At 44.6% G+C, this 16,950-nt stretch overlaps 1 protein-coding gene across 1 annotated transcript in view; it reads right to left on the bottom strand.

Annotated features, from left to right (window-relative positions):
- NBAS (NBAS subunit of NRZ tethering complex) overlaps positions 1 to 16,950 on the bottom strand; it is a 540,465-nt gene that overhangs the window by 461,202 nt on the left and 62,313 nt on the right. Inside the window, exon 12 of the mRNA XM_083178566.1 lies at positions 12,512 to 12,640. Within this exon, the coding sequence (XP_083034692.1) occupies positions 12,512 to 12,640 (129 nt within the window). The remainder of the gene's footprint in view (positions 1 to 12,511; positions 12,641 to 16,950) is intronic.

Genomic DNA, 16,950 nt, shown 5'->3' on the forward strand with positions numbered 1-16,950 from the left:
TGCAGTGTGTTAAAACTGAAATCTAAATTACAGTGTAAAAGCAGCCAGTATTTACCCTGCACAGAAACCATAGAACCCACCAAAATCTAACTCTCTCTGCACGTGTTACATCAGCCCCACCTGCAGTGCAACATGGTTGTGCCTAGATGGGTGCTTTTTCGCTTTGCAAACCAACCTGAATCAGACCATTTATTGGTTATTGCATAAGAGTTTACCCCACCAACAGATATTGTAGTCTAGTACAGTTTTGATCGAACAGTCACCCACACCATTGCGGGAATACATACGGATGGTCGGAGGTGGGGATGCCGTCGGTCAGAATAATGATGCCAGATGAATATATGTGAGAGAAAAGGGGTGCCGACTGTCCAGTACAGTACTGGGGCACCGGAGTCTTTTGGTGGCAAAACAGTCCTATGTCCTGAAAATGTGGAAACTCACACAGCCCACCCAACCCCAAGTGCCTTTTTCAAGGATATGGATGCTCTGCATAGGTCCTGTAGTTATATAAATATATATATATATAACTACAGGACCTACGCAGAGCATCCATATCCTTGAAAAAGGCGCTTGGTGCCGAAACGCATTGGAGACACCAGCACCATTGCACCAAGCCAACCCAACACCACTAACAAGTCTCCTCCTGGCTGGGAGTTGAGCCTACAGCTGCAGGCTGAACGTGACGCCGGGTTCCTGCCGCACACAGTAGAGCCGGACTCGTGATCACAGCCGCAGCGCTGACCAAGTCACGGCTGGAGTGAAGATCCTGACAAAGACACTGTGGGACTGTGAAGACAAGGACACTGACACAGGTGAGAGGTGCACTGTGGGGGGACGGGATGCCAGCCCCCTGCACCACCACCTTGTGTGAGTTTCCACATTTTCAGGACCTAGGACTGTTTTACCACCAAAAGACTCCGGTGCCCTAGTACTGTACTGGACAGTCGGCATCCTCATATTCCCTCAGCCCCCTTGAGGAAGGTGCGGTGGTTAGCCCACCACATCATTCCCCACCCACCCAATCCCTGTATCCAGCACTTTACACGAAGCACTTGTTTTGCCATACACCCATCTGGTTATTCTAGACATTAGATGCTACATAGTAATCGATATCTCTATTGATTGATACAGTGTTCCTAAACAGCACCCATATGAGCAAAGCGCAACACTATCAACACATCCAAAAAGAGTAATGGTTATATTTATCACGAGTGCGCAATTCACCCAGTCTCTCATCAGATGAATATATATGTACCTTGAGGCTCTGGTTACAGCGATCAGCTCTGGTTAAAGCGGTCAGATCGGTTTTACAAAATAAGGAATAACACTTCGAGGATACCCCTCTTCAAGCAAAAGAAAGATTGCTCGATGTTTCAGTTACAAGACCTCCAAACAAATAGTTGTTCTGACCCAAACAAGTAGTCCCTGGTGTCCAGACTCATCTCCTCTTTATATCCATCTTTCGAGGAGGACCGAAAAAGTGGGAGACACCCGTCCACATAATGCAAATAGGGCCTAATTCAGCATTGATTAATAAACAGAGAAGGACAACTTTTTACTCCAACCTGTTCCTACTTGAAAAGCCAGACCTTTCTGCAACAATATTCAGGACGCCTACCTGCATAATCCAAATCGGGAGGATCTTCAAAAGGTTCCTTTGTTTTGCCGTTGGAGCCAACTACTATCAATTTTGTACGTTATTTTTTGGTATCTCAATGGGGCCAAACATGTTTACAAATATCATGGCAATCATGGTGAGGCATGGTGACTCTGATCTCGATACCCCTCGATATTATCTGGACAATGCGTTTAGTTAGGAAACCTTCTACAGCTAGATTTACTATAGAGTGTGAAAAATGTTATTTCCAGTGGTGTTCCACCCGGTTGTTGCTTCTTCTTGTCTATCAGCTTTCCAGGGTTTTGGCCCTCTTACAAACTGGCTTGGATCTGGGTCTTCGTCTGGCTTCCTTGAAAGTGCAGATGTCATCCCTTTCAGCTTTTTTTTGCTTGCCTGTAATCCTGACTTTTCTGAAGAAGGTGCTTCACATACAACCCCTCTTTGGTCATCGTGTTCATCCTTGGGACCTAACCCTGGTCTTTTTTTGAACCCTTGCGCATGGTGGATTTTAAGAGGCTCACTTGAAAAAACATGTTCTTGTTAGCCAGTGTCTCAGCTCTCAGTGTCTTAGATTTGAGGTCTTTTCTTATTTTTCAACTCAGACTGGGTTGTCCTTCACATGCTTATGGATTATCTTCTGAACGTTGTCTTCCAGGTTCCATATAAACCAGGAGATTCTGGTTCCATCACTTTTTGCTTCTTCTAACGACTCAGAATCTCTAGTTCTGCAGAGTTCAGGAAGACACAATCCCTTTTTGTGTTGATGACACCCACAAACAAGGCTGGCCTGCCTCTAAGCAAACTTTGGCACGCCGACTGCCTCTTACTATCAGACAGGCATATCTGTATGGCTCAGATAATGGTTCTGCTTTCATTCACAGCTCAATCAGCTAGAGCTGTTGCGGTCTCTTGAGAGGCCAGCCATTGGGACTCCGTAGAGAAGCTCCGTTAGGCAGCAACATGGTTTTTCTCCAACTTTCACCAGACTTCACTGTTTCTACACCTTCGCCTTGGCCCATGCAGCTTTGGGGGACAGGGTCCATTCTACAGCTCAGGAGCATTATATCCTATGACGGGGCATCTTTGGAATTTCCCACTTTCCCCATGTGATGAAAGAAAAAATGTGATCCTATTTTCTGAATCCATGGTGGTCTCCAGGGATAAAGGTAGGCTATAGGGGAGAAGGAGTCTGAGCTGCACAGTTAAAGAAATTTACTCATTGGTGCCCAGTCCTGTACTTAACTGTATCCCGCTATCAACCAGGGATATAAAAAAAAGGATTTTTCAAGAAAGACGGCAGGTTTTCTACCGTATTTAAAGATAGAGTAATCACAGACTAAAGTCCTCTGCTTTTTGGAGACACTGCGGGAATAGGGGTTCCTTTATCCATACCTGGTGGACCTGCCCCAATATTGTGCAGTTTTGGGACATAATTGCAGATTTAATCAGAGAAGTTGTACAAGTCCCTATTGTTAAAAAATGTTGGTCCTTTTTCCTGGGTCTCCCAATAGAGGGTCTTGATCACTCCACAGACAAACTTGTGTCTGAAACCATTAATGCAGCTAGAGTCTTGATCACTGCCCACTGGAGGAGTCTCGAAGATCCTTCTTTGCCTGCTGTTGTGTCCAAAATTTGGTACCTGACTGTAATGGAACAAATCACAGTGTACTTAAATAATATACTGCCTAAGTTCCTGCAGGTTTGGGGGTCTATGGTATTTTTGTTTTGTAGAATTTTGTCCCTCGTCCGATCTCTTCTTCTGGACTATTGTTCTAGTATTGAGTTTCTTATGGTTACGCATAACTCATAACGAATAAATCATAACGAACAACTTTAACCCTCTCTCCTTTTTCTTTTACTTTAGGGGGTTGAGATTATTTAAATTTGTAGACAAATCTAGGTCTTAAAATGGCCAATCGGTTTCTGTTTCATTCGGAAATATTTTGGACATTCAGCTATTTCACTTAATTCTGCGTTTGTGTTCTTTGTTTGCCTACCACTATGTTATTGAGAAATGGTTTGGTACTACTCTGAAAACATTCTCCTTTAATTACAGAGCATAAACACCGTGAATCCAGCTAAACCATCATTCCTAGACCTAAAATACACTATGAACTAGAGCCATCACTGAGGCACACAGTAAATGTCAGCAATTGGCGTAGGTTAAATAATAGCTGCCTGAGTGTAGGTGACAGATGTACTTTGAACATTTACAGGCATAAAAGGTACTTGTCAGGCTTTTACAGACACGCAGTAAGCATATACCGCTAACATCTGGCAATAGAAAGTTTTATTGAAGATTTTCCTCTGGATATTTCTGTCACTCAAAATGCCTCCGCTTCTCAGTAATGACCGACTGTAAAAAAAGATTCCCATCTTTCTGCATGTTAAATGCAGTTCTTACTATATCTAGTCTCAGAATCAGGCTTCAGAAAAAAAAAAAAATCAGGAAAATGTTCTCCAGGAAATATTAACGGTTTAGAATTTTGCACAGCATTATGGACTACCACGGCAACCACAGTCACATGCTAAATGACTTACGGAGCGGAGACACTTTGGAATGCCCATCTGAGCTCTGTCTGCTCTACGTACTGTAAAACCCCTCCACCCTTCTTCTTCCCCATCTGCTCTGGCATAACATTCAGAGAACTGTGAGCTTTCGCTTGTGTAATTTACAGGATTTTTTCCTGACCAGGGTAATATTAGTTTGATAAACATGATATTATTTAAATTAACCTATGCATTGCAATGGGTTTTGTTGTATATTCAGTTATTTATAACTTTCATACGTCATTGGGGGGGGGGGGGGTGAGGTTGTGCAGAGCTTGGTATTTGTGACACAGCGATCTACACAGGAGAGAAGTATGTTAGTTACGGATATCTCATGGTTTGTTATAACTGGGCAATGGAAAAATCAGGCTTCGACAAAGGCGAAGGGGAAAGACTAGCAGTTACGTAGAGATTGGTCTTACTGTCCCACTGGTCATTAGTTCAATCCAAGTCATGGACAATCTATGTGGAGCTTAGATCTTATCCCCATGCTTGTGTGCAGTAGGTTTGCTCAAAGTGCTCCAGATCCCTCCCACAAAACAAAAAGGTTAATTGGCTGCTGTGTACGTGTGATCATGTTTAACGTTCTAAAGCCAAAATAGTTGCAATGGTTCTAATACATTACTATCATGTTGGATTTGTTATGACGTCACATGAGATTAGCGGTCATTTCAAAAGTATTGATTTGAAACGGAAAACAAAGTATCGAAAGATCTTTTGTAACAATGCTTTGCTCAGTACTTGGCAGCATTGGAGCTACAGTACACTAATGGAAGAGAGGAGAACCGCATTCATCTATCTCCGTCTTAGATAGGCCTGTGTGGCCGTCTGACCATACCAGGATAATGAAATGTTTCTGAGGCCAGAAAGCACACAAGTAATTATGGCTAATGAAACAATTAGCAAGATTCACAGATAAGTGTAGTTTGTCCTCCACATCTAATTACTTAAACTCAATTGTGTTATCCCACATTGTACCTGGAAGGTCCGCATACAGGTTATAAAGGTTATATGGAACACTGTGCAATATGAAATATAGCAACAATCAGCAAATGAGAGTAGGTGAATATTATAAAATTCTATGGTAGTTTCAGACAAGAAGGAAAAATGGCCTTTTATCAGTTACACCATACTTGCCTACTTTTGAAAACTAGTTTCAGGGAGATTATAGTTGGTAGTAAAATTTGCAAAGCGCCCCATTGAGGGTGTGTGTCATGCTCCACCAAAAGGGTGTGTCTAGTTCCATTTATGGAGAGATTGTGAAAAGAGATTGTGAATGTGGCACCTAGAAGCGTGGGTGTGCACTGCTACATCTGAGGAATCTTATAAAATGACTTATATCCAAATGTAGATGAGCCCCAAAGCAGTTAGTAAGAGCTACTATACTTGGTAAAGTGCTGGGAAATGGCGCTGATGATTCAATGTAAATGTATCTGTCTCTCATTCCTTTTTTCCCAGTGTAATGTGGGCTAGGTGACATGAGGGAGATTGCTAGACTAATGAGGGAGAGAGGGAGATTGCTGCTATGTCAGAGAGTCTCCTGCAGAATGCAGGAGGGGAGGTAACTATGATGTTACAGTGTAATGTGAGCTAGTTGACATGAGGGAGATTGCTAGACTAATGAGGGAGAGAGGGAGATTGCTGCTATGTCAGAGAGTCTCCTGCAGAATGCAGGAGGGGAGGTAACTATGATGTAACAGTGTAATGTGGGCTAGGTGACATCAGGGAGATTGCTAGACTAATCAGGGAGAGAGGGAGATTGCTGCTATTTCAGGGAGTCTCCTGCAGAATGCAGGAGGGGAGGTAACTATGATGTAAGTGTAATGTGGGCTAGGTGACATGAGGGAGATTGGTAGACTAATGAGGGAGAGAGGGAGATTGCTGCTATGTCAGGGAGTCTCCTGCAGATCGCAGGAGGGGAGGTAACTATGATGTAACAGTGTAATGTGGGCTAGGTGACATGAGGGAGATTGCTAGACTAATGAGGGAGAGAGGGAGATTGCTGCTATGTCAGGGAGTCTCCTGCAGAATACAGGAGGGGAGGTAACCATGATGTAACAGTGTAATGTGGGCTAGGTGACATCAGGGAGATTGCTAGACTAATAAGGGAGAGAGGGAGATTGCTGCTGTCAGGGAGTCTCCTGCAGAATACAGGAGGGGAGGTAACTATGATGTAACAGTGTAATGTGGGCTAGGTGACATGAGGGAGATTGCTAGACCAGTGGTTCCCAACCCTGGTCCTCAAGTACCCCCAACAGTGCATGTTTTGCAGGTCTCCAGACAGAATCACAAGTGATATAATTAGCTCCACCTGTGGATCTTTTCAAATGTGCCTGAATAATGAGTGCACCTGCCGGGAGACCTGGAAAACGTGCACTGTTGGGGGTACTTGAGGACCAGGGTTGGGAACCACTGTGCTAGACTAATGAGGGAGAGAGGGAGATTGCTGCTATGCCAGGGAGTCTCCTGCAGAATGCAGGAGGGGAGGTAACTATGATGTAAGTGTAATGTGGGCTAGGTGACATGAGGGAGATTGTTAGACTAATGAGGGAGAGAGGGAGATTGCTGCTATGTCAGGGAGTCTCCTGCAGAATGCAGGAGGGGAGGTAACTATGATGTAAGAGTGTAATGTGGGCTAGGTGACATCAGGGAGATTGCAAGACTAATGAGGGAGAGAGGGAGATTGCTGCTATGTCAGGGAGACTCCTGCAGAATACAGGAGGTGCGGTAACTATGATGTAACAGTATAATGTGGGCTAGGTGACATGAGGGAGATTGCTAGACTAATGAGGGAGAGAGGGAGGTTGCTGCTATGCCAGGGAGTCTCCCGCAGAATGCAGGAGGGGAGGTAACTATGAGTTACACTACCGTATATTGGGCCTAGAACACAGGATCACTCCAGCAGCATACATGACCAGGCCATGAACGGTATACATGCTGTGCATATCATTTATTATGCAAGATGATATTATTCTACAGGTGTCATCATCCAATTATTTTACTAGTTATATGATGCAGTTACACAAATCAGCAGATCCCATTATGTTCTATTGGCAAACCAGGGTGAATTTAGGATATGTGAGTGTGTGGAACGATGTGACCTGACTGTGAAATAGGACTGGGGCTATTTTATGTTTCCCTTTATTTCAGATTTTCGGAAATAAGGGGATTTGACTATTCAATCACAACCATTTCTGCCAGGGAAACCGCCGGGATCCACGTTTACAGATCTGGCTCTTTGAAAAGACGAATCTGCATTTAAGGGGGAACAATATGTGGAATCGCAGAAAAACATTGAATGTGAATTCCATATCTTGTATTCTTTGCGGAAACAGACGCTATTTCTCTGGGTTGACATGGGGTTTTTCACTGTTTAAGACCCGAATGTCGACACAGTCGGCATGGACACAGGTTACAGTGCATCGGCTGCTCTCGCCATGCTTCGGGCTCGGTGGACCGCTACGCTTGGTGCACTTTTTTGTTCTCCCACCATGCCCTAGTGGATGGTAGGGCATGAAATACCGCCTGTCGGCTCAAAAAACAGTGAAAAACCCCATGTCGAACTTTTGACTGTAGACCTAATGACCGTGTCAACCTAGACACATATCGATGTAAATGCATGTTGACCTAATGGTGTTGAACCAATGACTTTCTAACAACTTGTTGGTGACCCAATGACTGTATCCCATCTCAGCACGGATATACGGACCACATGGTGCTGAAAGATCAAATTAGCTATGAGCCAAATGCTTTGAGTGTCAATGTTGTTGTGACAGATGTGCAAAACATCTGCTAAAACGCCAGCATCGCTCACAGCGCAGTATTCAACTAAACTTCAATTAATTGACTTCAGATCACATGCTGGCAATAAATAAAGTGATTTATATTCCTCTACTACGGCCCTGGCACTGTTAGGGGATATTTTGCACATCTCTCAAAGCAAATGTTGCAACTCAAAGGGTTAACATGCCTGGCGTGAGCATACACATACTCAGTAATGCCATCTAACCTAACACAGTCTTCCGAAGCTAAGGGCATGTTACACTAAGTGCTGCATTTGGCTCATAGCTAATTTGATCTTCCAGTACCATGTGGTCTGTACAGTATGTCCGTGCTGAGATGGGATTCAGTCATTATTCGGTTAATGTACGGGTTAAATGGGAGTTCACCAATCTTGCACTCGCTTATCACCAGGGTACAAATCTAGCTACTGTAAGTCACCCCCTAATCCACATTCGTACACACAGGAGAGCTGCCGTCACCTATTGTGCCATAAACCAAACTACACCAACATACATCTCTTCTCTTATCTCAAAATATCATCCAACACGACCTCTACGCTCCTCCCAAGTTCTGCATCTCCCATCCACACTCATTACTCGCTCCCATTCCCGACTGCAGGACTTTCTTCGGGCTGCACCCACTCTATGGAATGCTCTCCCAAGCACAATAAGACTCTCCTCCAGTCTCCAAACCTATAAGCGTTCCCTAAAAACTCATCTCTTCAGGCAAGCTTATCAAATTCCAGAACCAGTCATAGAACCTTGCGTTCTGGTGGAATCGATGCAATAAAGAATACAGTATCTATCCTTATGTATCAATGCCTATTTCCCTATAGATTGTAAGCTTGCGAGCAGGGCCCTCCTACATTTTGACTGTCTGTAAATACCCTGTTTTGTTGTATCACTGTCTGCTATTGTAAAGCGCAACGGAATATGCTGCGCTACATAAGAAACTGTTAATAAATAAGGTACTCTTTACCTAGAACGGCGCCCGCGATCAGAATCGCGGGCGTCGGGGGTAAAAAATCGCGGGCATCGCGGGTAAATCGCGGGTACATCAAAATCGTGTACCCGCGATGACCGCGATTTTCCCATAGGGAACAATGTTAAAAAGCCTAATTGACCGCGATTTTAATGTAAAATGCCTCAATGCCCGCGATTTTCCCATAGGAATCAATGTTAAATGGGCTACAGAGCCCAAATAGACCCAATTAACCCTTAAATTTCACCCCAATTTTTTTACGCCACCCCACGATCCACGCCAACCCGAAGCGTGGCGAGCGCAGCGAGCCCGCGAGGGGCGGCGGTACGCGTCCTCCGACCTTTTCATGCCCTACTATCCACGTCGGCGTGGAGTTGAGAATAGAATAGTGTGGCGAGCGCAGCGAGCCACCGAGCCCGAAGCGTGGCGAGCGCAGCGAGCCCCGCGAGGGGACGCGGATACCTTCACAGGTAAACGCGTCCCTTCGCGGGCTTCACAGGTGTCGGCGTCGCCACGGACACCTGTGAAGTCCGCGAGGGGACGCGTATAACTGTGAAGGTATCCGCGTCCCCTCGCGGGGCTCGCTGCGCTCGCCACGCTTCGGGCTCGGTGGCTCGCTGCGCTCGCCACACTATTCTATTCTCAACTCCACGCCGACGTGGATAGTAGGGCATGAAAAGGTCGGAGGACGCGTACCGCCGCCCCTCGCGGGCTCGCTGCGCTCGCCACGCTTCGGGTTGGCGTGGATCGTGGGGTGGCGTAAAAAAATTGGGGTGACATTTAAGGGTTAATTGGGTCTATTTGGGCTCTGTAGCCCATTTAACATTGATTCCTATGGGAAAATCGCAGGCATTGAGGCATTGAATGGAAAATCGCGGACAATCTGGCTTTTTAACATTGTTCCCTATGGGAAAATCGCGGTGATCGCGGGCATCGCGTCGCGGCCGTTTATGTACTGCCCGCGATCCCACGATCACCCCGATGGGCGCCGTTCTAAGTAAAGAGTACCATAAATAATAATAAATAAATAAACCCTGCAGCCCTATTAAAGTAACCACACTGTACACCCCAGCAGTCAAGTTCTTCACACATCACTCATTCACAGCCAAGCCATATTACTTTACACTCCAGTATTGCATGGCTTTGTTCGCCTATTAAATACTAAAGAGACTTGTAGATTTGTTAATGTGACAAGGACAAACTTTAAATGAAATATTAACCTGACATTGTGTAGGTATGTACCAGGTTTAGACTGAGACCCAAACACTGACACCTAAAATAGCATCACAATTATTTCAAAGTTGCTAACGAGGCTGCCATAAAATTCTCCTCTGCCGAAGCCTTGTTCCCCTCACCCTCCTGCCAAACAAAAAGGATGACTTCTTTACATACCAATATCCCCCTGATTTTACAAAAACTTTCATTTAGAATGATCAGAGGTTTCCTCCAATAGAGAAATCCAGGCATGGTGACGATCTGATCTTGGAGGTGACTGTACTAAGCTGGTCACCTATGTGTGCCCTTTGTAATAACTATCATAGTTCTTCCAACTCCCCGGGGTGATCGCATGCATCCTAAATCTATGGTTATTTACAGCCAAATCTGTATTTGGAACTTTGATAGGGCCCTACGTCACCTGCCTGAAAAGCTGCCCCTCACCTTCCGCCGAATCCCCTCGGTACCAAGTGAACACAGCCCCCCTAGCATGCCTCGACCATCAAATGGTTTCTCCTGCCTTCTCAAATAGAAGTCAGTGAAAATTGACTTTTATTTAAGAGCGCGACAACGAAGACCGGGCGACCGGATGACGGCGCCGAGTAGTGGTATTTCACCGGTGGCCCCGGAAGGCATCGGCCTGCCCGTGTACCCAGGGGAATGCCAATAAAACATCGGGCGTTCTCATGGTCCAGCGACGTCAATGCCCCCGACTCTTCCGCCCCACAACGAACGGCATGGCGGCATAACTCGGAACGGGGCGGAATTTACCTCGTTCCGAGTCATGGAGAATCCCAGCCTCTAGTAACACTACAGCAGCGTGCAATCTGAGGTCCTTACATTATGAATTATTTCTCAGATTTATTTTGAACATTAATTTGGACTGAAAGTTTGCACCATAGAATGGGAGATATAATCAGTGAAAGGTCTCTATGCCAATTCAATTAGATTATAGGGCACGTTATCTCCCTCGCCCAGCACTTATTCCCGAATGCGAACGCCTACCCTGACAGGTAGGGTGCATCTGCAATCATGTTTACAGCCATAATTATTTCTGTTTTCTAATTACTGCTATTTAAGTTTAGGTCACACAAAAAGGGCAGTTTTCGCATTAATGTTGGATAAAATGATGAATAAAAAATGTTTTGCAAACCTCGGCTTTCACTGTGGACTAAAAAGATTAAAAGTTAACTCTGAAGAGCGACTAAAGCTACTATTTGATATTGAAATTGGGGGCCGAAAACGTCCCCCGATGGTCGAGGTTTGTACGAATTTGCGCCAACCCCGGGAGTTTCACAGGAGGCGGAAGCCGGGCACGCTGAGGGTTTTAAAAACCCTGGGAGTAACCCTGCAAACCGCAGGGGTGTCTATGACTGCTTGGGGAGGATGGCTGACTTCAGCACCTGCCTCAAATTTGGTGAACTGCGACCATAATAGAAGTCCATCTAGACTTGCGAACCATCAATTGATGGTGAGCGACTATCAAATTATTTTTTTCACCCTGCATGTCAGGGAGAGGCGATTTGGTCCTATTTAAGTTATTATTTACATTATTATGCAATTATTACGCATGACAATTCATAATCATTAAAATCCTCCATTATATGCATATTAATTCCATAGAAGTAACCGTTACTGATTATACGGAAAGAGAATAAGGAAAATGTATGCATTATACAATGTTGTTCAATGATAAATGTCGCTGTTGTGCTTCATTTCATGCAATAAAAACAATTTTGAAAATAAAATAAAATAAATAAGGGACAGAAGTTACTTGGTGCAAACTCAGGGTTACCCTATAGACCCCCAAAAAGGAGGACGTTTGGACATCTTCAATTTTAAGCCACACATGTGTAATGCAGTAAAACATGGTCAAAAACTTCATCAATTGGTTTTTTTAAAGCAAAACTGAATCATTCAACTGCAAAATTCTCCCTTCTGTAGAATATAGGATTCAGTTACTATATTTCCCCATTACAGTTTGACAATACCTGTGTAATACTATAGTGCTATATGACAACCATGGTAATAAGATAATGGAATGTAGAAATGTTTGAGACCGGCCCAATTTTATACCTTTTGAGAGTTATCCAATTAGCGGTGGTAAATTACTGTGGCTATCTAATTAGCCCCGTAAGCCGGCAGTGATAAATGACCGGATTTTAAGATCGGGGCTGCTATAAAAACACATGGACCTGGGAACTCATTTTTTGGACTTGAAAAACACAGCTACAATTGTACTACCTGATTAGGACCATTGTGTATGTTATAAGAATGATCAGTTATACTCAACGTAGTAGACGCTTCCATAATCTTACCATACAATATAAAACTTAGACAAAGCCATTGGTGGAGGCCACGTACCTGCCCACTCTGAGGCCACTCCCCCTGTAGTCTCAGTGACGGCACCTCCCACACGGACAGCTTCCCAGACAAATGGATTACAGCCAGAAGTGTTCCATCGGGAGAAAGGCTCATCTTAAATACACCATCCTGTCAGAGAAACAAGAGTGGAAGAACACAATTAAAATGACTACCATCCCTAGCAACACTAAAGAATGGTTCATCTATATTTAAGGATACTGTACACTGTAACAAAGTAGGATATCCTCTATCTATATATAAATTACGTGACATTAATAACAAATGTTTTTATATCTTCATGTACTACTGCTCTCAACAGGCTCTGATGTAATTGTCTCAATAGCACAGTTCTGCATAACATACTTCAAGCATTGTTCAACAACTACTACTAACACAGTTGAACAAACACTAAACAACATCAATGAAAAGCTCAGGATTATTTTGTGACTTCTCCTCACCACTGAGAACACCAGGAACAGGCCTACCACCCCTCGGGTTGAGAACATCAGGGTTGCCCCTGGGCCTATCCCCCACCCTCCGCCCCAAGGTGAGCAAGGAGCAGTGGGGTGAGAGCACCAAGATCACCCTAAGCAGAGACATTTCCATCGGATATACTGTAAGTGTGCTCCAAAACTTTGTCACACCCACCAGTCTCGTGAGACCCAGACATTCAAATTGCTAGCAATTCTGTATAGATTTTTTTTACCCTCTATTCAAATTTTTTTTTGATTGACATGCTATTGGTGTTGGGCAGCATGGTAATGCTCATGCTGCCCACCGATGGTGCAAATCACCATCGATGGGCAGCATGAACATAATCATGCTGCCCAACACCAATGCCCTCTAAAGACAGCCTATGCACTTACTGGCTAGTGCGGCTGTGGGGCGCGCAGGAGGTGTGGGTGCTGGCACAGTGGGGGGGAGATTTGCGCAGCAGCTTCTGTGCTGTATGCACAGGCAGGGACGGAGGAGGAAGCAGGGGGGGGGCGTGTGACACACTATGACGCGGCGGGTGGGCGGGTCCTGTCCGGCGCTGGAGGCTAGATATCGCTGGTAGCTGGTGCACAGTGCTTTGTGCACCAGCGACCAGGGATTTTTAGCAAGAATCGGAGGTGCAAGCTCCTGCGACCAGCGACCATAAAGGGCTGGCCGCGGGAGCGCACACCCAGCCATTTATCGACGGCTGAACATGAAATCACTGGCAATATGGTCACTGAGCGACCAGTTTGCCAGCGATTTCATACATAATTGCCCCCGTGTGTACACAGCATTATTGTGACTTCTAACTATATCATTAGGAAATAAAGTCACGTGAAGTTATTGTACAGTAGTTTATTAAAGCGACTGAATTATTAACCGTTGCAGGCCAAACAGATAAAACATGTATAGGACAACCTTCACACCAATCGAGCTTCTCTATAGGCGAAAGTAAAGGCCCATACACACTGGGCGACTTTGAGCTGAATGCAACACTGTTTTATTGTTTGAGCCGCTTTCAGTTCAAAAGCCTTGAACCTTGGGTTAAGTCAGCATGGTTGCCCCTCAAAACCACAGCCAGCAAAATCCGGGTTTTTTACGGGGGTTAAAAAAAACCTAGTCTGAGCTTCAAAAATCCTGGGTCATAGATCTGAAAGCAGCATTATAATCATATCCCCATTGCTTTCAATGTTAATATTAGTTAACAACCTGTACAAGAGCCAATCGTTTTTGCCAATGCAAGCTTTAATGCCAAAGCCACCACATACAGAATTCTTATCTGTTTCCTGACTGGCAATCTGAGATGTAACATCAATTTGATCGGCATTTCCAGGGCTGTTGCTGGTAGAAGCACAGAAACCGTCAATCAAAGTGACCTCAGCACTAATGGGAAGGTGGCAGTTTATTAGGGTTAAACGTTTCTCCTTGACAACACAAAGTGCATTGGAGTAAAATAAAATATAAAGTGTGAAGAGATCAAGGTAGGGGTGACCTCGTCCGGAGTAGATGGGCACCTCCAAACATACAGCAGCCAGAAAACGGACACAGCAGTCCAGGGTTTTCATGCAACCATAGGTAGTTTTAATTTAAAATGCATAAAAGAAAACAAAAATAAATCCTTGCCCATCTGGGCACTAACTAAACATAATAGATTATATCACGGTAGTAGAACCTAATGCCCCTCCCACAAACACAAAAGTATGCAGAGTACTTACAGTAAGAAAATCACATCGGGCCAGATGTATCAAGCTTCAACAAATGATAATATGGAGAGTGATAAACAACCAGCCAATCAGCTCCTATCTGTCATTTTTTAAACCCAACCTGAGACATGGCAATTAGGAGCCGATTGGCTGGCTGTTTACCACTCTCCATTTTATCACTTTTTGAAACATGTGGCCCAGTGTCTTATAACAGGCCTTCTACCTACTTCCCAGGCACCCTAAGCCAAGTTCTGACGCATCTTATATCTTACAGGAACAGGCACTAATTATTATTAGCCTGTTCTCAGGTTGAAGGCCTAAAGACCATACATGGGCCTTCTGGACTGAGCCCTCCCTTTTCTCACATCCATAACCCAGGAACCCTACTTCAGCTTTTTCTGAAAACCCAAAAACTCTCAGTAGGTCAACCACAAAAATCATCCCGGGGTAATAAAATACATCGGCTAGAAACCTGGGACAAACATACCAACCATTCAGCGCTTCTAGCACAAACTTTAAATACCTCTTAAAGATATTTGCTAACAAAATAGTGGATATTTTTTATTCCTGAAAAGTAGGAATCCGTATGCATGAAACTAGCATAGGAAATGGAGATGACCTAGAACCTAAAGCAGGCGCACAATTTCTAATGACCATAATCCGTCCTGCATTTCAGAGTCCAAGAGGAAACTTGAATTAGTTTAATGTTATTTCCTCTATAAATACGAGCCACATACAGAACACATCTGAGTTGCGGACAGAAATAAGGGATCGGTCATGAACGGATACATCCGTAAATGCAGGCTCTGGTACAGGTGCTTAATAGGAATACTTTTGTAGGAGTCATGAAAGCTTTTGGGCAAATATGAAGCACAATACAAAGGAAAACATAATGCTAATAATAATAATAATAATAACCTGCCATTTCTCTATGCATCCAGTGTAGCTCTTAGCCAAGGCCATTGTATTGAAATTCATATTCCTTAATGTGCATGACGAAGTCTCGCCAAGCTGTGAGAAGGCCCACTCTGCCTTATGCATTATGCATGTAACAAATACTGTGCCTACAAGTAGCACATTCGGACATTTAAGGAGTTCACCGAGAGCGGAGAAACGGCAGAGCTTCCGCCCCCTTGGTACAACGGAAAAGGGATTTAGCCAGGCTGAAGGGAACTGAACGGTCAAAGCGGAGAGACAATACAATCCCTGCGGTGCCTGGCCATCGTGTAAAACGTTTTTGGTCTTTTTAAATGTCCAGTCCAAAAATAATCCATGCCTCTTATTGTTCCAGATCGCTTGTATAAGAGCATTAAATCCTGAAAGCCTGGTTGCATAATGATTGGACCGCTCTCTCTGCTTCGAAATAATTCTATACTTGATTTACGGTACATAAAATGTAAAAAAAAAAAACACATAGCTTTTCAACCATTGTTCTATTCTTTACAAAGACGTATTAACAATAGCGACAACCTAAACTCAAAGTTAGAATACTTACAACATAAAATGTAAAAGGGGTTTATTTACAAAGATGGGAGTTCTATTGAAGATGGAATGTTGCTACGGGCAACAGTAATACAGTTATTTGTATACAAATATATAGTCTTGACTGTGCATCTGCACCTTGTTCTGGCTATAAAGCAGGCTACAGATGTAGCCGGCCACATCTTTGCAGGGGCTGGGGATTCCATCGCCGGCTACCGCCAGGGGCTTACGCGCCCGTGGCAACAGAGAATGCCGCCGGTCCCCCTCACCGCCCCGACCCCCCCCCACAAACTGTACAGCGTCTCCCTGAAGCGGAGACGGGCAGGGAGACGCTGCCCAGCCGCCGTGATACTGGGACATATCGCCGGCGCTTGCAAGTGAAAGGGATCTGGCTGGCGCCGGCTAAGGATGGGCCCCGCTACATCTGTATGTATCCATTTAATGGATTTCCTCTGGAGCCCAGGAATCAGGCTACTAACTTCAAGTGCATTAATAATTTAATAGCAAATGTCCCACCCGACGGCTATACTGCAGCATCTGACATCCCATAAGGCAAATGCTGTCTTTTGCGTCAAGGGAAACGCATTGCTTTACCAAAGGGTCCCATGCACACGTCAGAAGCGACGGGCAATGAAGAAGCCTGCCTACAAGTGGCAGAGTCTGCTTGTCCACTTATGTGCGTGATGCTGTTCTGAATGGGCCGCAGAAATGATCGCAATGCTCCGGTCAGTCACAGATGAGATGCTACCTGCCCACAAATAGTGCGCTTCCACTAGG

Source organism: Crinia signifera, chromosome 3 (assembly GCF_055691185.1).
Source record: "Crinia signifera chromosome 3, ASM5569118v1, whole genome shotgun sequence".
NCBI classification, from domain to species: Eukaryota; Metazoa; Chordata; class Amphibia; order Anura; family Myobatrachidae; genus Crinia; species Crinia signifera.